The sequence below is a fragment of the Lampetra fluviatilis genome, chromosome 1 (assembly GCF_964198595.1).
Source record: "Lampetra fluviatilis chromosome 1, kcLamFluv1.1, whole genome shotgun sequence".
NCBI classification, from domain to species: domain Eukaryota; kingdom Metazoa; phylum Chordata; class Hyperoartia; order Petromyzontiformes; family Petromyzontidae; genus Lampetra; species Lampetra fluviatilis.
This window is the reverse complement of record NC_136275.1, coordinates 21,797,137-21,822,330: the sequence shown is the minus strand read 5'-3', so window position 1 is coordinate 21,822,330 and position 25,194 is coordinate 21,797,137. Positions and strand designations below refer to the sequence as shown.

Sequence of the window (25,194 nt, the reverse complement as noted above, 5' to 3'; positions counted from 1 at the left end):
TTGACGTTGGGTGTCTTCGTTGGCTCAAGAATGATAACTGGAAGCTCCATCAGTTTCACTCGCACCTCGGCGGCTCATACCGAACTCAGCCCCTAACGACCCCTTCTCGTCCTTTTCGCGACCCTCTAACTCCCTTGCTCCCCCTGCATGGGTCATCCCGAGGCCAGACCCCTCTCTGGATTTGATGGCTGGCATGTTTGTGCCGAACCGTTGGAAGACAAAGGTGGCGGGGAGGTCCTGACGTTTGCTGTTTTTGATGGCATTCCACGTTTACCAGATGCCTGGCGTGGAATGTGACGAGTAGTGGGTTGTTTTCATTATTTAATTTGAAAAAAATATATATATTTTTTGGCCTAATTATTCTTAATATAAAATTTTTGGAAAAAGGGGCATAAATACAACACCCGATGGTAATTTAATACACCCCTGGCCTAAAAAATCGGTGCCCAGCAAACAGTCCGTGAAACCAATATCTGCCCTTCAAAAAAGATTTCCCCAATTTGCACAGAGGCCAACATCTCGCCCATTATATCCAGAATCCCGCCGTTAGCCTCCACACAAGCGCTCTCCACGGGGGTAAGAGGACTAGACGACAGCCTCGGAGACCATAGTCGCAACGGCCCCTGTATCTATCAACAGACGGACCTGGATCCCCTGGATTAACCCCATAACTGTTGAGGAACCTGCTGCTGCACCCACTTCGCGATGAGCCAGTGCATTCCACTGCTTGACGCCGCGCGGCCAACATGCTAACAACCCCGCACCCTGTTTCCGAGTCGTGACGGGATGAGATTCCACAGGATGAGTCCGCATACGACCTATGCTAGATAGATGATGGGACAAAAGCGGCCATGTGTCTGATGCGTCCAGACTCAGCTGTGTATTGCGGGAGGAGGTGTTGAAGCCAGAGGATGGATGCGGCGAGAACCCTCAAGTCCTGCGGCGGCAGTCGATGGCGATGTGGCCCAAGCAGCCGCACCTGTAGCAGGTACGGTAAGAACGCCCAGGCGACTGGCTCAGCCTGGGGCGCCATTCCCATGCTGATGGGCACAGGGCAGCGCTCCTTTCCTCCATTCCCCGGGCAAAGGAGGCACATGCCTGCTTGTCCACGGCTGGTTTCGTTGCACTGGCCACAATCGCCGGCCAGTCTTTAAGGTTGAGATGTGCTTGGATGCCACGGGCCACCTGCAGAGAAGTCAGGTCGTCTTCCTTTGCCACCGCGAGGGTGAGCCAAGGAGAGAAGCCGTTCCAAGGTGAGGGAATCCAAGGCGACTCTGTCCATGCGAGGGAAAGCCGTGTGCCCCAAGACGAGGAGTGCACTGTGATAGGCCAATGGCATCTGGCTCTCACCCTGTCGCCGCAGCCTGACTCTTCTTCGAATATTAGACGGGGGATCAAAAATAGCGGCCATCTCGGTGTAGGCGAGCTCGGGGGGCAAATAAAGCAGCTAGCAAGTCGAGGGCCATGGGAAGTGCTTGAAGCGCCTCCCGGGATGTCCATCCCACCAAGATGTAGGCGGCCTCGAATCAACGACGAAAAGCCGTCCAATCTCTTCCTGCAGGAGTGAACTGACGCATCGGCGGCAGCTGTCGGAACTTGGAAGCGTCTTCAACCTTGGAAGTCGGCGGGAAGGTCCAGCGCCCCAGTCACAGCGGCGGGAAGGGTGTGTCTTGGCGTCCAGCCAGCTCTGTGGAGGAAGTGGCTGCTGGACTCACCACACATTCTTGAGCCGACTGAAGCACGTCGTCGGAGTGGGTGCTCGGAGCTCCGGCAACCGGAGCTGTTGGAGGGACGACGTCTTGCTCGACGTGGTCGTTGGACGAGGCAACAGGTGGGTTCTTACGTTTCACCGTCGATTTGGACATGACGGCAAAGGTTCGTTGGCACTTCTGGCACCAAATGTAGTGTTTTCAAAAATTACTCACACCGACACGTTGTAACAAGTCACCTGCTTACACTTTATTCACCTGTTCTTGCGCCAGTTATAGGTACTCCTAGGTACTCCTATAACTGTCTGTACGGTCACATATACTTAACTTCTCCCCGCTCTTATCTATCCTGCACCTCACTTATCCTGCACTCAGCAGCTCTGCTCTCAGCGTCTTCCCACTCAGCGACTCCGCACACAGCGTCTTCGCACTCAGCGACTCCGCATACAGCGTCTTCGCACACAGAAACTTTGCATCTCCACCGCTGCCCTCACCTATGCTCCCTCAGACCCGCTAACCCGTCTGTCATGGGCGGGGGGTTCAGCCAACACCCGCCCGGCGACGGTGTGAGTGTTGAGGTCCCGTTGAAGGCTGGAGCGGCAGCGGCGAGATGTCTTCACTCTTGGTTCCTGGCAACAACTCCCCTCGCTCACACACACTCCCGCTTATATCCCCCTGCTCATCCCGAGTCCTCATGTGCTTCCACTTAAGCTGCTGCCAAGCCGGCGCCAGTTGTCACATTAATCTCTTATCATCACCCCCCATCTCCCGTCTCCTAGGCGCCAACCTCCGGTCACAGCGTAGCACCTGTTTGATCTCGGTTGCACCCACTCCTCTACACTACTATAGAGTCGGCAGATACTACTATTGAGTCAGAAGATACTACTATAATCAGTAGATACCACTACGGTCAGTAAATACTGCTACAGTCAGTAGATACTACTATACAGTCAGTAGATACTACTTTAGAGTCAGTAGATACTACTGTAGAGTTAGTAGTTACTATTATCGTCAGTAGTTACTACTTTAGAGTCAGTAGATACTATTGTCGGGTCAGTAGATACTACTACGGTCAGTAGTTACTACTACAGTCGGTATATACTACTATACAGTCAGTAGCTACTACTGGGCTCAGTACATACTACTGTACAGTCAGTAGATACTCCTATAGAGTCAATAGATACTACTGTAGAGAAGTATTGTGAGTAACCAATGAAGGGGCGAGCAGAAGAAGGTGCGAGCGGGTTGATAGTTAAGGATGACGTAACATTTTGGGTTGCGTTGGGGGCTTCGGAGAGCACCTTCGGGAACAGGGGTGGGTCCGAGCTGGGGGGAGGAGCCGCCCAAAGGGTTCTTAAGGGGGACCCTGTGACAAAGGCGTGGTCGTTGTGGGGAGCCAGGGTAAGGATCGGCTGCAGTGGGTCTCTCCTTCCCCGTCGCAGAGCGGTGTTGGCTGAACCCCCACTCCGAGCAGACGAGTGAGAGAGCCCAAGGGGTAGCCAAGGGTAGGACCCGAATAGTATTCAGTGTCCGGGGTAAAGGACCGAGATAGAGTGCACCTACACTGGTGTGAGCGTAGGATGTTGAGTGTGACAGTGATTTAATGAACGGAAACAGACCTTATAGTATTCCGTGTCTCCGCGTGGTTCTACTGCACACTACTACTATAGAGTCAGTAGATACTACTGTAGAGCCAGATACTACTGCAGAGTCAGATACTACTATAGAGTCACTACATACTACTCACAATATGTTATGTAGGGTGTGAAGGTATATATGCCAACGCGGGGGTAAAAATATATTTGAGGGGGGGTGGGTCGACAATTTTCGGAAACCTCTTCGATCAACTATTTACCCCCCACTTTCAATAACTTTTTGACTTCTGCAAGCCTCTTAAAATTTTGTTGACGGACAAATGGACAGACAAACAGCACGCTGGGCTTTCACAATAGCTTCGTATTTGTGTATGTATATGTTATGTTTTTAAGAGACGTTTTGAAATATATTTTTCCCACGGACAACGCCGTGTACTTCCCGTTAGTATGTAATATATTTTAGTTAGTGCACGAAACTCAGATTTTAGATTCCCACATTCAAGTTTGCCATACACAGTAGAGTCTCGAGTGAGCCACTCCTGTGCTGACTTGGCTAATATTGGAGAGATACCTGGAGTTATTATTAAAAACAACCTTTATGCAAGAGATATCCAACACTAAACGCCTAGGGTCTCTGTCGCGGGGATCACTAATGGTGAACAGGAGGATCTGGTCCCCTTTTTCTTATGAAACAACCTCCACCCACCCAACGCCCCTCGGGCTGTATCAGTAACTGTGCTGTTGCGGGAAAGTCCTACCAGTGATTGCCAGGTTTATGGCAAAGAAGGTCATCCGTGGCTTTGCTCGACGAGCAGGTATGGCGAGAAGGAGCACCACAACATTCCCGCACATCACGAGCACAAACAGGACCCACAGCGTGATCAGCTGCTCTGTCTGCAAGGAACGTGCACGTCCTATGTCAGAACAATTCGGTGATAGTGTTCTCTGTTCTAGCGGGCAACGGGCCAAGGTTATCTCCACTAGCAGCCTTTGTTACATGGTTATTCGTATTTTTAAATATCTGTGGTGGGAGCCAGTTCTACAACATGTAATGTTATACATTTTAGATATTTAAGATATTACAACACTGAATTTCGCACCACCGATTAGTAGTTGTTATGGTACGTCAACACGTACTATCTGTTATGACTCGTGGTTTGTAAACAACGGCGGAGTGGAGCGATGAGATCGGGTCATTTGCAAGTGCTCAGTGGATTTTTACACTGTATTACTGAGAGATAATGACTTGGGAAGGACTGAAGATGATTGATGAAATGAACACAATCTGTTCACAAGTGGATAATAGCAGAGGTGGGACAAAGTCATTGTTATGCAAGTCCAAGTCGAGTCGCAAGTCATCAAATTCATGACTCGAGTCTGACTCGAGTCCAAGTCACATGACTCGAGTCCACATCTCATAGGTGGGACAAAGTCATTGTTATGCAAGTCCAAGTCGAGTCGCAAGTCATCAAATTCATGACTCGAGTCTGACTCGAGTCCAAGTCACATGACTCGAGTCCACACCTCTGGATAATAGTACATAACTTGACCATGATTACAGAAACATATGCAATTAAATTACACCTTATAATGTAATCAATCATAGTTCCCCCCTACCCCTCCCTCCAATGTATTCCATCGGTGCTGTCTGCATGATGAAATGAAGAGTACATTTTAAAATATAATTCCCGCATCACTGATTAGCACGATTGGCTACGTACAGTGCGAAAGAAGTTCAACATACATTAGTGAGCCCCGTATGTCAGAGAATAGCCCACAGAAGACATTGTTCACAGGACTTTTAACATTTTCAAGCGGCCTTTCTATTCTTTACACGGCAAGGTGTGCACTTTCCCACAAGCTCTGCTGTAAAATTGTTGTACGAGTTGAACTGATAAACTGTACAGTAGGAATCCAAAAATCCGAGTTGATATAGGCCAGGGGTCGGCAACCTACGGCTCCGGAGCCGCATGCGGCTCTTTGCGGGCTGCTTCTTGACGATATGTACGTATGTACAGTATGTACATAGATGCATTGCGGCTCTTGAAATACTGAATTTTGTACCGAATTGGAAAGAAATGGCTCTTCTTGTTATTTTGGTTGCCGACCCCTGATATAGGCAGACCGCATCGTGAATCACGTGATCCACAGTGCACCAGAGGTTAGTCCTGATCCTGTAACTCGCTGACCCGCCCATCCTGGACGTCTGTGAAAACGGTCTTCGAATCTCATCGGATTTCTCCAGTCTAAACGAAGATTTTGATTCTGATATAATGCGCAAAAAGAAACTTGGCACCAACGCAGTGCGCTGCGGATTTTTGGAGGAATTAGCCCCACGACTCCATTACACGGGAAGCAAGGCATTTGACTCGTTACTTCATTAACCTGCAAACAAATATCTGGTTTATACGAGACGATGTTTTCTAAAATCCAAATGGCACATTTGCCAAATGGGTCTATGTTATTCAAGTAAAAAAAAAAACTAATTTACTTTTAAGCTTAAAAAAAACCAAGTTACCACAACTAGTTTGTATAACATAAACACATATATACAGTATTGTAAAATGAAATGATTTTTACTTCCGATTTTCCCTGCAGCTCTGCGGCTCCAATTTTCCCTTTGCAGCTCCATTTTTTTTTCTGCAGCTCCGTTTTCCCTCCGCGCATCCAATTTTTTACTCGGCATCTCCGTTTCCCCTCTACAGCTCTGCTTTTACCTGTGCAGCTCTGCTTTTCACATTTTATCTCCCCTTGTCGATGTGCAGCTCAACTTTTCTCTCTCTGCAGCCTCTTTTGTTTTACTGCAGCTCTCCATTGGCCCTGCCCAGCTCGAGGGATCGCGGTTTGTGGTCAGCTGAGCACGTTCAATCTGCCACCAGTATGTTTCGAATTTTGAAAGGATAACAGCCGTCCGATTCCATTCATCCTGTGAAACTTTCGTATATTGCAAGGTTGGCTGGTAAGTTCATGGCACGCGCTGATACAAGATTGCAGTTTCTCTACAACAACCACTTGGCAAAGAAATAACACATCAATATACGCAACACGCATTTCACAACCATTTCAATTCAGGACCCTCTTGAAAATTATTGAAGGTCTCATGGATACATTAATGGCGATATCACAGTGGTTCTCACCTGGTAGATTAGGTACCCCGAACCCTGGTAAGGATCCGCCGTGGGGATGGATGCGTTGTCTAATTTATTGGCACAGCAGGAGGGTGAGGGCGACGCTCTGCTGCTGAGGCTGATGTTGGGCATGGCGGCTGTCTATATGATTGCTATGTCTTTACTGCCTTGTTCGAATGTCCTATATGACTGCGTGATTTGTTTGCCTGTCTGTATGATATGATTGTCATGCAGTCTAGCTGTCGATGTGGCTGTTATGTAGGCTGTCTGTTTGTATGACTTCGGTATACTGTCTACTGCAGTATTTGTAAATTGTCTAGATGCTGTTGAGTAGGCTATCTTTATGAATGTATGTATATATGAAGGTCGTGTAGGATATCTAAGTTATCTATACTGCTGTCTACCTTAACAAACGGTCTATGAGTCTTAGTTAGACAGACTCTTCTTACTGTCTGCCCTTGTGGACTGTATTTCTGCTAGGTAGACTGTTTATATGGGTTTTCTTTATAGTTAGTTGGTTAGCTATAAATACAAGGTTATTCTTATGATTGTCTGTGTCTGGCAATATGCCACACTTACTAACTCGCGACTTTTCTCCCTGTCCACCTGTCTGAGTCCGGCTGTATTTGTCTATCTGGCCAGCTGTCTGAATATGTCGAGTGCCCGTCTGTGTAAGTCTCCACTTCTCACCAAACGTGTAATTTCTCTGTGTATATCCACCCTCCTATATGTCTATAAATACTCTTGTCCACATATGTATGTCCACCAGTCAGATCTTCAGATAACCTGCATGCGTGAATATCCACTGCGCGTCCATCTATCTGTCCACCTGTATGTTAATCAATCCGACCGTGTGTCCGTCTGTCCGCCTATGTGTCTGTCAATGCGTCTATATGTACGTTCAGCTATTCACCAGCCTATCAGTCTGCAAAACGTAAGGGTTGTGTGAATTGTGGCTAGAGATTGCGCTCGGGTGGGAGGGAGTGAGCACGCGAAGTTCCGCGCTTCGCTTTAAAGGCTGCGGCTTAGTGCGTGCGAAGCCAGGCAAGCAACCAGTGAACGCTCACCTCTTCAAACACGAGAGATGCCATTGACAATTACTCGGAATGGGGGGAAAAATACGTTGAACCATCGGTAACTTCGATGTCGTCTTGGTTACAAGTAGGCGTTTTGATATCGGAACGTGCGTGTTTTGCTTTACTATGCTGTATTTCTCACACGAAAGAAAAGTCCGAAATATACAAAATATCCCACGATCCCGTCGGCCACCTTCGCAATTCTTGTCGGCCTCACGCTTCCGTTTCTCACAGCTGTCCACTTGCTGCGTTCTCATTTCCGCGCTCGTCTGCCGAGGCCGAGCTGGAGTGGAAAATGTCAAGCCTTCATTCACACCCTTTCGTGAAAAATCATAACTAATGTCGTTAACACAGGGAGCGAACCTCGATCAACGGATCTCTTTGTCTCCAGAGTAGCAACTCACGCTGAGGCATGATATGAGTCCCCATACGGCGCACGTGAGATATACGGCGTTCTAAAGACTCGCATAAAATGCTCACATGCGGCTGCTTCAAGGAGCCAGCAGACGTCGTTGACAGGAGCATAAAGTTAATATTGGAAAGTAGACGTTGAGTGTTGACTCTGCAACTGGAACATTGGGCCAACGTTTGTCCAATAGTTCCAAACACACGCTAATGTTGGCCCAAAATTGAATGTTTACTGGGCTTGTTCCTTTTGATTTTCAGTTTTTGGTATGTTATGATAAATAATTGTATTCGATAATAAGCATTGCTTTTGAATATCTATATCCTGTAAATAATTAATGAATAAAACACATCGAACAATCATTTAAGTTCCCCCTCGTGACCGATATTTTAGTGTATTGTGACGTTTGTGTAGTGGGTCCAACTGAGTCGCAGACGTTATCTTGGGAGCAACGCTATTTATTACGTAAACTTAACGCAACATCACTCAATCTACACTCGGGTCTCGAATGCCCATCTAACCATGCTACGGCAGAACTAGACACGGTTCGCTATCCCGGCCCGGACCACAAGCTGGGTCCGGGACCGCGTGGCTAGAGGCTTCTTCTCCCCGACGTGGATCTTCTTCACACCAGCACACGAAGAACCCCGAGCTGGGGCTGGCTCTGCCCTTCGCCCCGCCCACCTTCCAGATCTCTCGAGCTCTTTCTCGAAGGCTCCCGAGAGCTCTTTTAGACCACGTGACCGCCCAGCGGCCCCCGTCCACCTGTGCCCCCCCTCCAATATCATCCGGTCACGTGTCAGCAGGTCAACCAGCGTATCATGCCCCAACGTAACCCTGGCTGGCTGACGCTCCCTCTCGCTCCCTCACCGGGAGCCCGCAACGCTCACTGCTTGCGGTGCCTCCGCGCTGACCAGCGCTCACCCAAGCCCCGCTAGGGCTGGTGGTACTACGCCCCGTAAGCGGGCTATACATAATGTCAGCACATTATCCGCCGTGGCTTTGCAAGCCCGGCACCACACAGTGACAATCACAGTCACTACATTTGTATATAAAAAAACAAAGATTGTTCGATATACTGTATCATTTTTTAATGACATCTCATCTCTAACAATGACAAATAGTGTACATGTCAGGGGCGGTTTCTTCATTAGGGCGATTGGGCGACGCACCACCAATGTCATTCAACCACAGTCACGCTAGCCGTCACTGTGCCTCTGGATATAGTCCAATCAGCGTCATGCTACGTTCTGTGGAGTACCGCCTCTTTTTGGGCGATTTCCCTCCAGCTGAGAATCGCCCCGAGTGGTCCCATAGACTTACATTCAAAGATGTTTTTTTTCGAACGGGGGCGCTGCAATGCATTCTCTATGGCTTCCGGGAGGGCTCGCCCTAACGTGCTTACGTCATCATACGTGCTTACGCCATCATACGTAAGCACGTTTCATCCAACAATATAATTTGTCGCCACCTAGTGGAATCTTTAATAAAAGAAACTTGAGTGGTTTGTTTTAATAGTGAGTATAGAAACAAACAAGATGTATCTTCTTGGTTCTTTCGGTAAAGTCACGTTACGTGACTTTACCGAAAGAACCAAGAAGATGAATCCCTGCAGTCACGAAAGCTTTAAATAGAAAAAACAAGATGTATTGTAAGAGTCACTTTATTTTTCATTAATAATAAAGAAGTGAAGTTGCCTTTACATGCTTAAGCTGTTAATTTATCCATTGCATGGGTGGACCTTATCCTTATCAATCATCCAGACATTTGCCCCCCCTGAGAGATTTTGCAGGAGCCGCCACTGGTACATGTACAGCTCTTTTTCAATCCACTCATGGAAGAATGCCTCATTCCGTCAACCGGCACTGACCAGTGTGGTGAATCAACTCTCACGACCTGTTGACATGCCGTTGAAGGTGGCCTAGTTCCGTTTCAGATTTCACTTTCTACCGATAACCCTGGTCGAGCATCAGTGGAAAGCATAGTCATAGCTCAGTCCTATGCACCCCATACCTCACTCGGCCCACATAAGAAAAACGCACTTCGTGGTGTGACTTTCGGGCCAAATCTATGAAGCTATTAACGTACATTTGTTATCATGTTATAAAAAAACGATAGTCCCATATAGTGTTAACATTTTTTTGAAGCACCCTGCATTGCCACTGGGGGAGTGGTGTTGGCCACTGACCTCGTGTGCCGTTCCGACCTTCATAGGTGCTCGGTAACAGCACTTGCCCTAACAGTCTGTTAAAAGGCTATATCGGGGATCTAAGTATTTGGTGAGAATATAAGTGATGATGGTGAGCATAGTAGTGATCATGATTGACGGTGGTTGTGGTGAGGATTGTGCTTGTTGGTGTCCGTATAAGATCGCAGATAGCCTACATTCAGCATTCACTCGCATATTTGAGAATGAGAGAATTATAGACATGAGGCGCCACCTTGTGGCTTACTCTGTCTTTCTCGTAAGGCTGATGTTAAAGTAGAGCAACAACTATAATTTTCCATGAGGTGTTTGAGCCTGATAATTATTGCATCATGCAAGATAAGTAGAGTGCATCGCTGTGATGATGAATCGGGCATTGAGTCATTATATGTTATATGGTCTGTTCTGGGTGATCACAATCGCACACCAGAGATTTGTTAATCTTCCATTTTGTGCATTAAGTATCCGCATCTGCCACGGTTCGTGTGGATGCGGTTTAATGGTTGTCGCTCATAAAATTAGCAAAGATCGAAGCCAGGGATCTTCTTCGTCGGGTCTTTCACAGGGGTGTTTGTGACTCCTTTTGAACTCCATTTGGCTTTCCATGCATCATAATCAGGGTTGAAGTTGTATTGTTCACGGTTAACCGCGTCGGTCGAAAGGGCTTAGCGAATTCAAGCAGTGGCAAGCGACGTTACTGAGATCCTGGTGGATGTGGAGACGTATAATTTCCAAGATTCTCTGGACTTTCCAGAGGGTTGCTACATTGCAGTGGGTACGTTGTGTGTGTAGTCTATTGTCCTTACCCCGCATCTTCGATTAGCTCGGTTGGCTATGTACGGTGCGAAATAAGTTCAATATACATACATTTACGTAGGCACTTCATTTCAATTCTGCCACCTTTAATTATTACAGTATAACGCTTATTTTACCCATGAAAGCCTCACTGTGTATCACGACTCTTTTTAAAGCCCTGCCAAATCTTTGCAGGAGGGGGCAGTGATTGTTATGTATATTCCAATTGAGTACCGTACATTTGGACCATGACATCCGCACATACTTCAAGTCAACTTTATGACTTGTTTTATAGAATAATTGAGACATCATTCTATGATTGCGGTATTTCATATCCATATAAACATTAACTAAATAGGTTTGCTAATTATGTTTCAACCTAGTCGCAAATACTATGAGGGAAGTTAAATTCTTCAACTGTGACATCTGGAACTTTTTCGTCATCTGAGGAACGGTGGGAATACTGGGATATGTGATTTTTGTTGAGAGATTTGAAAAAACTGTAAACAATGTCACATTCTATCTGAATAACATATTGTGGTTCTATCTTGTTCTTTAGGGGACACCATTTGGGTATCGTGTACATGGAGACACAAGTCTAATTTGGGAATGTGGACTGCCCATCACTGATTGAGGGCCGCTGATGGTTATGAGCACCATCCCTTGTTTGCGTGCGCAGGGAGACTACCTAGTCTTGTATTTTATGTGACTCCGTTGCCCACACTGCTTTGAAAATGTAAAGGATAAACACAGAACGTTTCTGTGTTTGCTATACTGTACCTACTGTACTGTATACAAGCTGCCACTGTTCTGCCAAAATGTACTGTACCAGCCCACACATGTGTGCACTTTAGCTTGTAAGTGCAAGTCAAATGATTGCATGATTTAAATCTGCTTATGTCCGATCAATGTCTAACGTTTTAAATGGGCTGGGCAGAGGAAATTGTTGCCAGCGTGACTGGCCGACACGATAATTGGTATTCTGCTGTATTTTCTGATCACTTACAATTACATGAATACTGCACTTCATGTATTACTGAGCAAAATGAAAGACATTTCGCGTACAATCCTTTCTGAGATCATTTGAATGCATTGCGATTATTATATGGCACTGCAGTACAGTATTGTGAACCTGCGAAAATCACACGAATAAAGACAAATGCATTGTTTTAGCATGAAACATTACACGCTGTTGACTAAACAGTGTTTGTTAATGCAATGTACACAATTACAGGATGTGAAAATTATATGCGTATTTGTAACAACAATCCATTCGTTCTCATAAATTGGCTGGATGGGGCTGTGATTAGTGGGAAACTCGAAATCAGAATGTCGTGAGTTGCAATCCCACTTGGCATGTCAGCTCAGCCAAATACCACCTTGCGGGGTATCATGATAGTTGTGATGCTCCAGAGAGACTGGACCCATCATAGGAGTGTGGGATTCGCATCTCTGGCTCAAGGCCACGAATGGAGATGAGCACCATCCAATGCACACTGAGCATGGGGACACTGACTTGGATGTGATATACACTGTTTGTATGTTTATTATCTTGACTTCATTGGACTAACTCCCAGAGGCCATCCATGAACATTGATTCATTTTTCATTAATGCAGATTGACGAAACATCAGTACAAAGAAGCTACGTGTATCCATTAACACGGGGCTGTGCTGTTACTAGCAAGTTTAAAGTCTAATTGCATCGATTATGTGATAACTTTTTACGGTTGTTAATAGTTGATGTCACAGTCTATCACCAATTCGTAACATGAGTGATATGTTTTGTAGGGGAAAAAAAAATCAGTGTTTGAATGCCAAACACGAGATCTGAAACTAGTTGAGACTCAATTGACTAAGCAGCCTGTCTCAATAGTGGTACAATGTTAGCCATCCCAAATATACTGTATTGTCCTCCATTCACTATAGTAAGAGGTAATTGAATAGTTTTTTAAAACAAATAATCTATGTTCGTTTAAAGGTTGATTATTTTAAGATTTACCAAACTTTATAGCAATTTATTAGACCTATTTTACAGGACAAAAAGATGAAATTATCTAGTTTGTTTATTAACTAAACATTGTAACAATCTGTAAAATGAATAAACATCTGGACAAAAATATTCCAAGGTTTGGAGAAAATCCATAGAAAACCAGGTTCCCAGTAGCTTGCACATATTTCCACACTAAAATCACCACGAGCTGGATTTTTTTTTATAACAACGATGTGAAGTGTGCTGTTAATGAGTGGCTTTAGGAGAAAAATTGTTATTCCAGGAAGCTGTATTCATGTACTCAAGTGGCCTGCAACGTAAAAAGCATAGTCAGAGCTCAGTCCTATGCACCCCACACCTCACTCGGACCACATAAGAAAAACGCACCTCGTGGTGTGACTTTCGGGCCAAATCTATAAAGCTATTAACGTACATTTGTTATCATGTTACAAAAAAACGATTGTCCCATATAAGTGTTAACATTTTTTTGAAGCACGCTGCATTGCCACTGGGGGAGTGGTGTTGGCCACTGACCTCCTCGTGTGCCGTTCCGACCTTCATAGGTGCTCGGTAACAGCACTGTTAAAAGGCTATATCGGGGATCTAAGTATTTGGTGAGAATATAAGTGATGATGGTGAGCATAGTAGTGATCATGATTGACGGTGGTTGTGGTGAGGATTGTGCTTGTTGGTGTCCGTATAAGATCGCAGATAGCCTACATTCAGCATTCACTCGCATATTTGAGAATGAGATAATTATAAACATGAGGCGCCACCTTGTGGCTTACTCTGTCTTTTCTCGTAAGGCTGATGTTAAAGTAGAGCAACAACTATAATTTTCCATGAGGTGTTTGAGCCTGATAATTATTGCATCATGCAAGAGAAGTAGAATGCATCGCTGTGATGATGAATCGGGCATTGAGTCGTTATATGTTATTTGGTCTGTTCTGGGTGATCACAATCGCAGACCAGAGATTTGTTAATGTTCCATTTTGTGCATTAAGTATCCGTATCTGCCACGGTTCGTGTGGATGCGGTTTAATGGTTGTAACTCATAAGATTCGCAAAGATCGAAGCCAGGGATCTTTTTCGTCGGGTCTTTCACAGGGGTGTTTGTGACTCCTTTTGAACTCCATTTGGCTTTCTATGCATCATAATCAGGGTTGAAGTTGTATTGTTCACGGTTAACCGCGTGAGTTGAAAGGGCTTAGCGATTTCAAGCAGTGGCAAGCGACGTTACTGAGATCCTGGTGGATGTGGAGACGTATAATTTCCATGATTCTCTGGACTTTCCAGAGGGTTGCAACATTGCAGTGGGTACGTTGTGTGTGTAGTCTATTGTCCTTGACCCGCACCTTCGATTAGCACGGTTGGCTATGTACGGTGCGAAATAAGTTCAATATACATACATTTACGTAAGCACTTCATTTAAATTCTGCCACCTTTAATTATTACAGTATAACGCTTATTTTACCCATGAAAGCCTCACTGTGTATCACGACTCTTTTTATAGCCCTGCCAAATCTTTGCAGGAGGGGGCAGTGATTGTTATGTATATTCCAATTGAGTACCGTACATTTGGACCATGACATCCGCACATACTTCAAGTCAACTTCATGACTTGTTTCATAGAATAATTGAGGCATCATTCTATGATTGCGGTATTTCATATCCATATAAACATTTACTAAATAGGTTTGCTAATTATGTTTCAACCTAGTCGCAAATACTATGAGGAAGTTAAATTCTTAAACTGTGACATCTGGAACTTCCTCGTCATCTGAGGAACGGTGGGAATACTGGGATATGTGATTTTTGTTGAGAGATTTGAAAAAACTGTAAACAATGTCACATTCTATCTGAATAACATATTGTGGTTCTATCTTGTTCTTTAGGGGACACCATTTTGGCATCGTGTACATGGAGACACAAGTCTAATTTTGGAATGTGGACTGCCCATCACTGATTGAGGGCCGCTGATGGTTATGAGCACCATCCCTTGTTTGCGTGCGCAGGGAGACTACATAGTCTTGTATTTTATGTGACTCCGTTGCCCACACTGCTTTGAAAATGTAAAGGACCAACACAGAACGTTTCTGTGTTTGCTATACTGTACCTACTGTACTGTATACAAGCTGCCACTGTTCTGCCAAAATGTACTGTACCAGCCCACACCTGTGTGCACTTTAGCTTGTAAGCGCAAGTCAAATGATTGCATGATTTAAATCTGCTTATGTCCGATTAATGTCTAACGTTTTAAATGGGCTGGGCAGAGGAAATTGTTGCCAGCGTGACTGGCCGACACGAGAATTGGTATTCTGCTGTAGTTTCTGATCACTTACATAAATACTGCACTTCATGTATTACTGAGCAAAATGAAAGACATTTCGCGTACAATCCTTTCTGAGATCATTTGAATGCATTGCGATTATTATATGGTACTGCAGTACAGTATTGTGAACCTGCGAAAATCACACGAATAAAGACAAATGCATTGTTTTAGCATGAAACATTACACGCTGTTGACTAAACAGTGTTTGTTAATGCAATGTACACAATAACAGGATGTGAAAATTATATGCGTATTTGTAACAACAATCCACTCATAAATTGGCTGGATGGGGCTGTGATTAGTGGGAAACTCGAAATCAGAATGTCGTGAGTTGCAATCCCACTTGGCATGTCAGCTCAGCCAAATACCACCTTGCGGGGTATCATGATAGTTGTGATGCTCCAGAGAGACTGGACCCATCATAGGAGTGTGGGATTCGCATCTCTGGCTCAAGGCCACGAATGGAGATGAGCACCACCCAATGCACACTGAGCATGGGGACACTGACTTGGATGTGATATCCAATGTTTGTATGTTTATTATCTTGACTTAATTGGACTAACTCCCAGAGGCCATCCATGAACATTGATTCCCTTTTCATTAATGCAGATTGACGAAACATCAGTACAAAGAAGCTACGTGTATCCATTAACACGGGCCTGTGCTGTTACTAGCAAGGTTAAAGTCTAATTGCATCGATTATGTGATAACTTTTTACGGTTGTTAATAGTTGATGTCACAGTCTATCACCAATTCGTAACATGAGTGATATGTTTTGTAGGGGAAAAAATCAGTGTTTGAATGCCAAACACGAGATCTGAAACTAGTTGAGACTCAATTGTCTAAACAGCCTGTCTCAATAGTGGTACAGTGTTAGCCATCCCAAATATACTGTATTGTCCTCCATTCACTATAGTAAGAGGTAATTGAATAGTCTTTGAAAACAAATAATCTATGTTCGTTTAAAGGTTGATTATTTTAAGATTTACCAAACTTTATAGCAATTTATTAGACCTATTTTACAGGACAAAAATATGAAATTATCTAGTTTGTTTATTAACTAAACATTGTAACAATCTGTAAAATGAATAAACATCTGGACAAAAATATTCCAAAGTTTGGAGAAAATCCATAGAAAACCAGGTTCCCAGTAGCTTGCACATATTTCCACACTAAAATCATCACGAGCTGGATTTTTATTATAACAACGATGTGAAGTGTGCTGTGAATGAGTGGCTTTAGGAGAAAAATTGTTATTCCAGGATGAAATTAAACCCTTAAAAATTGATTCACCAAGTACAACAGTTGCATCAAGATCAGAGCACTGAGCCAGAGCACTGAGCCAGCATTGCCTAAATTCTTCCTCGGTTTTAATCTGGGGTTTGATCACCCATGACTAAACTAAGTGCCCAAGTATGGAAAGTTGATGGTCTCTATAAACTTTGAAAAATCATCAAGCACATTTATTATCTCTGTTGGGAAAATATAATGTCTGGGCTATGGTCTCCATCAAGTAAGGGCGTGGGCCAAAATTCATGAATTTTATTTTCATAGTTAACTCGGTGGGCTAATTAATATTTTACCACGATTAATTTAGGTTATTGTCGAAATCATCAATGCTATCTGGATTTCACTTGCAGACTATTTTGCAAAAATCACCAGGACAATTAGCCTTAGTTTCCACCTTCTACCAACAGACAGAAGCAGTTTTGCTCATACAATGATGTTATGTGAAGAAAAAAAAACGTACACCTGGGGCCATTTTCTAAAAATGGGTGGCTGCAAGGGGTGGTTGCAATGCTAGCTGGGAGAGTTCTAAAAGATAATGTTTTCATATCATTACCTAAAGCCGATAATAGAATATCATAGAATTTGGAATAAAAATATGTCGTTGACTTCCATATCACACCATGTTATGTTAAACCACTCTTTATGTTGTAATAGATAACCACTCCTACACGTGCTCCCAAATACAATTTTCATGCATGGAGTATACCACTTGCTAATAATGTTCTATTTCTGCTGTGTTTTTACCCATTGTTATTATGGTGCTTACCCTCTTGTCCCTTATGCCTCTGGGATGCTGAAGAATTACATCTCCCATTAGCACGGTTGGCAACGTATGGTGGAAAAAGAAGTTCAACATAATACATGAATGCTATATCGTGTTTTATGAACGTTTTTACCTCCAGGTCAGCAGCAAGTAACCCATAATTCCTCAAAAAGTTTATATAACGAGCACAAATTCGTGGGAAGTCAAAAGTAGTTTGCCTATGCGGGAATGGATATGTAAATATTCCACCACTGAAACCACCATCTCACAGTCCATGGTGTTGATGACGGTGGTAGTTATGGTCAGTGGCGATGCTAGGCATTAACAAAGTAACATTGTATTGCCCCAAGTAGATCAGGGGCCGCAGATTAGGGAAAATGATGCACTAAAAATTTTTCAAATTCACAGCCTAATCGATATAAACATCAAATGATTATAATAACACGGTGAGTATTATTGTATTACGTTAAGTATTAAACGTTATGTATTTGATATAACTCTGTGATATAAATACGTTATGAAGCTTGTCTAGTAGTCATGTGATCCACTGGAGGTGGTCACCGCTGACGGGTGGGGACTGAATCCATGTAACTAACGATATTCGATGGCATGGTGAGTAGAGTATCCACTTGCCATTCTCCAAATACCTCTTTGCTCATAATCAACGATTTTTGAGTTTAGATCGCGTTATTTATAAATGTGTCGTAACCCTCCACCACCCGACACGGCCAATCAGTAAAAAAGTGTCACGTTGACAAAAGACAAATAGTTCACTGCTTTAGCCCACCGGTGTGTTGAAGCGTGAAACCACAACATTTACAATTTGAGTACGACGTTTCGCTGGTAATTGCATCCAGCATCATCGGGCAATTCGCCAGAATGCAATTACCAGCGAAACGTCGTACTCAAATTGTAAATGTTGTGGTTTCACGCTTCAACACACCGGTGGGCTAAAGCAGTGAACTATTTGTCTTTTGTCAACGTGACACTTTTTTACTGATTGGCCGTGTCGGGTGGTGGAGGGTTACGACACATTTATAAATAACGCGATCTAAACCCAAAAATCGTTGATTATGAACAATATTGGTCGCGAAAGCCTACGTGTTAAACCTCTTTGCTGTCTGTCATATCTCTTTTGAAAACGTATCTCTCCTGTCTTTTAACAAAATACACTTGTCATCTTGTTGCATCTCCTATGCTACCTTTATCTTACCGTATGGATACATATCTCTCTTATCTCATCTCAACACATCTAGCTCATATCATCTCTCCCATCTCATCTGAATTATTCTTCAGTCTCCTATGGCTGAAGAATATATTTTCATACACCTTAACTCATCTGGCAAATATCCTACCATACTTCTCGATTCTCGTCTGAATATATCTATATCCACGTTGCCTTACTGTCTCTAAACCACTAAAATTTGTATCTAAAATTTCTACATTCTACATCTCTATCTTCACTACATATACCTACTCTCATCTGATGCCATCTCTGTATCTTATAATTTCACTACATATCTCACCTTTCATCTCACTAAATCTCTTTTTTATGTCGTCTCACTAAATCGTTGTCTCTTGACTATATCTCGTCTGTCACATTACCAGGAATAGATCATTTCGAGGGCGGTGAAACACGTTTTTCCATAGGGTTTTCAAATGGGCTAGCAACAAGCATTGATTATGATGCACGCAATGGTCATTCATGATGAGCAAGGAGACACTTTCACCCGACTTTATACTGTACAATATTCATATTTTCTGCATGCCAAACCCACCACCATCATCAGCCATGATCAATCTACTACTGGATGAAGGCTTCCTCCAAATTGTCACTCTCTCCCAATCCTATTATGTAATAAAGACAAATATCCCCCATATAGTATTTAACAGACTGTAGTAGCAAGTGCCGTTAGTGAGCATCTATGGAGGTCGGAACGGTACACGCCCGACCGCCTTTGTCTCTCTAATGGCGATGTTTACACACCGGACCAGGTATTCATTTGAGGCTGAGTCGACCTAGGCGAAGCCCATGACCGGTTGAGATAATTCGTCACTGGTGTTGGCCGTGAGGGGTTCGTAGCGCAGCGCACTCACCGCTAAACCATCACTCCCTACCAACACCACCATCAACCACCATCACCACAACCCAGCTCTCCTTAAACTACAGGTTGGTCCAGATGTCCAGTGACCCCAGATTTAATTATCTAAAACGTTTGAAAGCTTTCGTGACTGCAGGGATTCATATTCTTGGTTCTTTCGGTAAAGTCATGTAGAAGGGAAATAAAATGACGATAAAATAAAACCAATAAAATGCTCACGACGTTTCGATTGCAACACAAGCAATCATCATCAGGTGTGAAAACCACAGCAAGAATATTATTTTTCACCGCCACTTTTTTCAAAACATTTTCTTGCTGTGGTTTTCACACCTGATGATGATTGCTTGTGTCGCAATCGAAACGTCTTGAGACTTTAATTGGTTTTATTTTTTACTATTTTATTATATCCCTTTCTACGTGACTTAATTTTTTTACCTACGTGACTTTACCTAAGAATATGAATATTTACCGAAAGAACCAAGAATATCTAAAACGTATTGCAGGTTTTGTTCTTCTTCTTCAGTAAGGGTGATTTCAAACAGAAATAGATATGCATTCGGGAGAAAAAAAAACGATTAGGGGGGGGGGTCAATTAATCGGGGGTCACAAGACATCTTTTGATCCCAAGATGTGTGCGCATCCCGCGACGTCAGCCAGCAGAGGGCACGCTGAGTGTGACGTCACAGCCGCAGACAGCTGATGTGGCCGCTCTCGGTGCGTCCACGCTGCGGATCGGAGCAACGCAACCTCCTTTGTTTGCGGCCGCAACCTCTTCGCGTTCGTCTCTCCCATCTTCTCATTAGGCCAGCGAGAGAGAGAGAGAGAGAAAGCCGTCTGGTGCGCTATCACACGGTATTTTTTGTTGTTTGGTTTTCATGTAGGCATTAGGTTCGCTCGATTAACCACAGTGCCGTCACGGCGTTCATTCAGAGCGTTGCAGTCGTAGTCGCTTCGTGTTCATAGGAAGGACATTCGAGAAGATGGCTCCCAGCGATAAGAAGTTCCTGGAGAGCCTCTCTGGGGCTGGACGGGCGATCGGAGTGCTGACAAGCGGGGGAGATGCCCAAGGTGAGATCAATGGCGATGCGTGCTGCTGTTGATCGGTGGCAGTGGCGCTCTCACTGGAGCACGCGTTATGGTGTTCAGGACCCAGTGAAGGTCTTGGTGGGTCGGCGCGACTCGTCCGTGTGTAGAGAGCACAGAGGTCCATGGTTGAAGAAGAGCGGTTTTTTTCTGGAGGGTGTCCCGTAGACGTAACCGAAGCCTGTGTTTTGTAAGAGGGCGATTGGAGCGGGAAGTTCTTTGCTTTTGAGCAGAGCGGTCAAATGGCTGAACGAGGGAGATCTGCGGTGCAGAGAGATGTTCAGAGTTGTAAATGTGATGTCCGTGTTTGGGTGAATGAGAAATGTGGTTTTAATGACGCATGTGGTGCGATTAACACGGTTGGCTACGTACGGTGGAAAAGACACATACACACGCATACCTGTCAACCCTTTATCAGTGCCTACCTTGTTTCAGACCAATTCAGACCTTTTTGGTCACCCCGTGCCCTCGTAACTCTCAACATACATCCTGCAAAGTCCCATCGCAAGGGAGAAACACAAACAAATAGACAAAATATGATTGAGAATAGAGTTTTCCACTTTTAATCTTGATTTGAAGAATCCATAATCTTTGGTTCTTTCGGTAAAGTCACTGGCAACAGAACAGGTGTTAAGTTGTTAAAACACCAAACTGAAACCTTTTACAAGGAATCATGTCTGCATTAACCACACTACTTGTGGTCAAAATGCAAACAAAAAACATACTCTGATAATATATGCATTGTCTTTGAAACTGATTGGTCCACACCAGAGACATCTTTCTTTTGAGCCTCGTCTCAAACGGTGTTAGACCAGTTTAAAGGCAATGGAGGCTCAACAGAAAGCTGTCTTTGGTGTGGACCAATCAGTTTCAAAGACAATGCATATATTATCAGAGTATGTTTTTGTTTGCATTTTGACCACAAGTATTGTGGTTAATAAGACATGATTCTCTGTAAAAGGTTTCAGTTTGGTGTTTTAACAACTTAACACCTGTTATGTTGCCAGATAAAAGGGGAAAACCCTATGATCATATTTTGGTACTAGTAAAGGAGGTCGTCCCATGATGTAAAAATATGATTTGCCCGTATTGAAATGGCTGTATGCCGTATGGACCTGAAAACTCAAATTCCTTGTACAAGAATACGGGGTAAACCTGTATGGGTCGACAGGTAGTATACACACGTACACCAGGGGTCCATAGAGAATAACGATGCGTGTTTGAAATACGTTTCTGTGGTTGAAGTTGAGATTTCCCACGCTGGGGGCATTTCCGTAGTTGAAACGCACAGGCCCTCGGTCGCAACAGAAGTTCGTGGTTGGGACGAAGAGGCTCGTATTTGGAACAGGAGTATCAGTCGTCGAAGTGAGGTCTGCAGAACACAGAGTGGAGGTCCACGGATGTCGCAGAGAAATCCTGTTGCATATCCAGAGGGCCACATTGTAAAAGTGCAGGTCTACCATTATGAGAGCAGAGAGATCAAAATTCGCAACAAGAGTTCCTGCAGCGTGTCGAGAATTGTGGTTTGTGTCACATCCCTGGCGTGGTTTATGGGTGGAGCAGCAGTAACTTCTTTATGCGGAGGTACAGTACGAGTGAAATAATCCGTAAGTCCACTGGAGCACGGAAATGCGACTCGTTTAGTCATCTAGATTTTCATGTTGGCAGTTTTAATGTTTACAGGTCAAACCTGTTCCTACCTGAATGGGCATGATCCACGTGGCAAAATATCTCGGTTTTTCGAGAATGCATCGTTAATGTATGGCACAATGTGTTTAAGTGCAGTAGCACCGTGATAATTGAGTAATTTAACACGTGACCTTATATTACCGAATGTTAAGGTATGCATAACGCAACTATTAAGACCAAAAAACTTGCTACCTTTTAGACAAGTTGCATGCTTAATGCAACGCACAGGCTTGTGTGCATACATCTTCCTATATGAATTTGCCTTATTAAACGATGTCCACAATGCATCCTCTGCATGCTTCCTGAATAAAGTCCAGTGGTACGTGACGATGCGCTGGTCCGCAATGGTGCCGGATTCATGCCGCAACATAAGGTGCCCTCTTCTACTCCTGCGCCATGGCTGCGATGACAGCCACATTGCGTTTGCTCAGCTGTTAATTCTTCTGGAAATATTATGCAGCAGCAGCAGAACGTTTGGCTTAGCAGTGCAGCTGTATTTAACAAGGGTGTGGTGTCGGTTTTGTGGTTGTGAATGGGCACGTTTTCCAGCCGCATGTATACCACAGACAAATATGCCATGTATAGCCTTAACAGACTGTTGTGGCAAGTTTTGTTATCGAGCATCTATGAAGGCCAGAACGACACACGACGGGGTGGGTGGACAGCACCACGCCCGGCCGCCTTTGTCTCTCCAGTGGCGATGTGTACACAACGGACCAGGAACTCATATGAGGCGAAGTCAACTTAGGTGAGGCTCAGGACCGGTACAGATACTCGTCACTGGCATTGGCCATGAGTGGGAATTTAACTCATTGAACTCGGGGTTCGCAGTGCAGCGCGCTAACCGCTACACTACCGTTCCGCCCCACACGCATACCCCAAACACACAGCACACAAGACACTATTGAACAGAGGCAAACACACAAACTCTGGAACACATGCAGACATATTTTCAGTCTTGATAGGACTGTTTGGAGAAGTCCTGTTAATGAGGACCAATTAATCTTGATTCTGACCACCCTATCCCACCGTGCGGAGTGTCCCCACTTGAGATAGACCACACGTTACAGGTACAGTACTGTACTCCGTTTTAACATCGTCTCAACCCAAGGGAATCATGCTTTTTGGTTCTTTCGGTAAAGTCACGTAGGTAGAAATAAAATAAAACAAATCACGACGTTTCGATCGCAACACAAGCAATTTTCATCAGGTGAAACAACCACAGCAAGGAAATCAGTCTCTCTGATACTGTAGCTCGATCGCCTTTAGCACAATCGAAAGGTTGGGAATTCAAATCTTGGCCATGGTTGACTTAGCCCATCGTTCTTCGGTAGAAAACAAGTACAGGTACCAATTTCATCAATGGATAGACGATCCCGTGCCATGGGTGCATGATTCGCAGATGCAGCACTTTGTACTAAACCCCAGCGACGGTTGTTACACGTACAAGCTGCTGTATATACCACTATTTATAAACACCTATAGTTGTCCTTGTATGCCCTGGCCGATCTCAAAGAATCTTGGCACCCCCCACTGTGCTTAATTGTGAAACCGCACACACACGTGGCGTCGCGACATGGTATGGAGGAAACAATCTCAGAATTCATTAATCAGCAGAACGTGCACGGTAATCAAAATCTTATCACAGTCAAATAGTCTCCGTAAAATATGCTTTTGGCGATGTCTTATTAAGTGGTTCGGCTATGGATTCTCACAGACGAGCGGGCAAGGCAGCCGCGGTGAGCTGGCTTCACATTCCACCCCAAACTCTGCGATCCTCCGTATGTTCAGGTGTTATCGGCCAATGAATGAGTGTTTACATGTGGAAGGAAAACAGCTCCTGGAGAAAACCCACGTGTATTAAGGCTTAAGGGGCAACACTCATACGGATGAAACAGGTGAAGTCCTTTTTACTGCATTCTCTTGGTTAGTCAAGGTATGGCACCTCGATTGTGCACAGGAAGGGAGTTTCACAACAATTGTGGTCGGCCTCAGCTCGCCTCCACAGTGCTGGATTACAGGCGTGTATAACCACCACAAAAGCATTTGCAACAGTTGCTTACATTGGTTTAGATGTTCCCTCTTTGACCGTGCACTAAATAAACATTACATTCCTTTGTGTGCAGCAAAGATTTGCCGTGCACAATATTCCATGGTACGCATAGAGGTGGCATCTACCAATAGACCAGACAGGGCTTTATAGAGTACATCCCCCTGGGCTTAAGGATGACTTACTCTAAATCATTAAACTACTGTCCGTGCCATGACCAATGTAGTCTATTAGTTTGCAGACCGTATAGGTTAACACAGTGAATCACTTATTTTGAAGTTGAATAAATGAATGTCTCCTTTAAATCGTAGAATACCCTGACATTTGTATTCCTAGATTTAATCATATATCTTAGTGAATAGGATTATTGGATTGAAATCCGTTTTCTTAACGCCGGATTGTTACAGTGTAGGTTACCTCTGAATTTGTGCAATGTTGAAAGAGAAAGCTTGAAATAATGTGACACTTGTTGGATTAAAACGTGCACGACCATAAATTAAACAGAACCGAGGTAACATCTTTCATGTGCGAGGTAACATCTTTCATGTGCAAGGCACAATTCACATGTTTTACACTGCACATTCGCTTATCTGTATTTCTCCTATTGGAGTGCACTCACATTAGCGCTGCACTGTACATCAGTGAAAAGGCCCATTTGCATCATTCTGGGGCTGCACTAAAGCTTGCCAGCTGCTTATACATCAGAAGTGAAAGTGAGAAAAAAGTGAAGAGGCCATACTGGGCGGTATGTGTCTGGGCAAATGCTAAGTGGCAGAGTGCATAACCTGGCCTCGAGCCGGATCCCATATCCTTAACTAAATTAATCCACCACACTTTAACAATAGCCCTATCCCTGCCCATAAATCTGACCCTAATGCCACCTCTCAAACTTAACTCGGCCCCATTTTCAGTCTTTGGTTCAGTTTTTACATTTGTTATTTATGGTTCCAAAGACAAGATATGCCGTGTAGCCTTTAAC

The 25,194-nt window shown here is 44.2% G+C and overlaps 2 protein-coding genes across 2 annotated transcripts in view; one reads left to right on the top strand and one right to left on the bottom strand.

Moving 5' to 3' along the window:
• Positions 1-6,564, bottom strand: part of LOC144937498 (neuropeptide S receptor-like) — a 49,024-nt gene extending 42,460 nt beyond the window's left edge. Inside the window, exons 1-2 of the mRNA XM_078864778.1 lie at positions 6,442-6,564; positions 4,063-4,198 (exon numbers count right to left, since the gene is read on the bottom strand). Of these exons, the coding sequence (XP_078720904.1) occupies positions 4,063-4,198; positions 6,442-6,564 (259 nt within the window). The remainder of the gene's footprint in view (positions 1-4,062; positions 4,199-6,441) is intronic.
• Positions 6,565-20,086: 13,522 nt separating this feature from the next.
• LOC144933955 (ATP-dependent 6-phosphofructokinase, platelet type-like) overlaps positions 20,087-25,194 on the top strand; it is a 78,032-nt gene continuing 72,924 nt past the window's right edge. Inside the window, exon 1 of the mRNA XM_078859318.1 lies at positions 20,087-20,461. Coding sequence (XP_078715444.1) covers positions 20,374-20,461 — 88 coding nt within the window. The 5' untranslated portion in view covers positions 20,087-20,373. The remainder of the gene's footprint in view (positions 20,462-25,194) is intronic.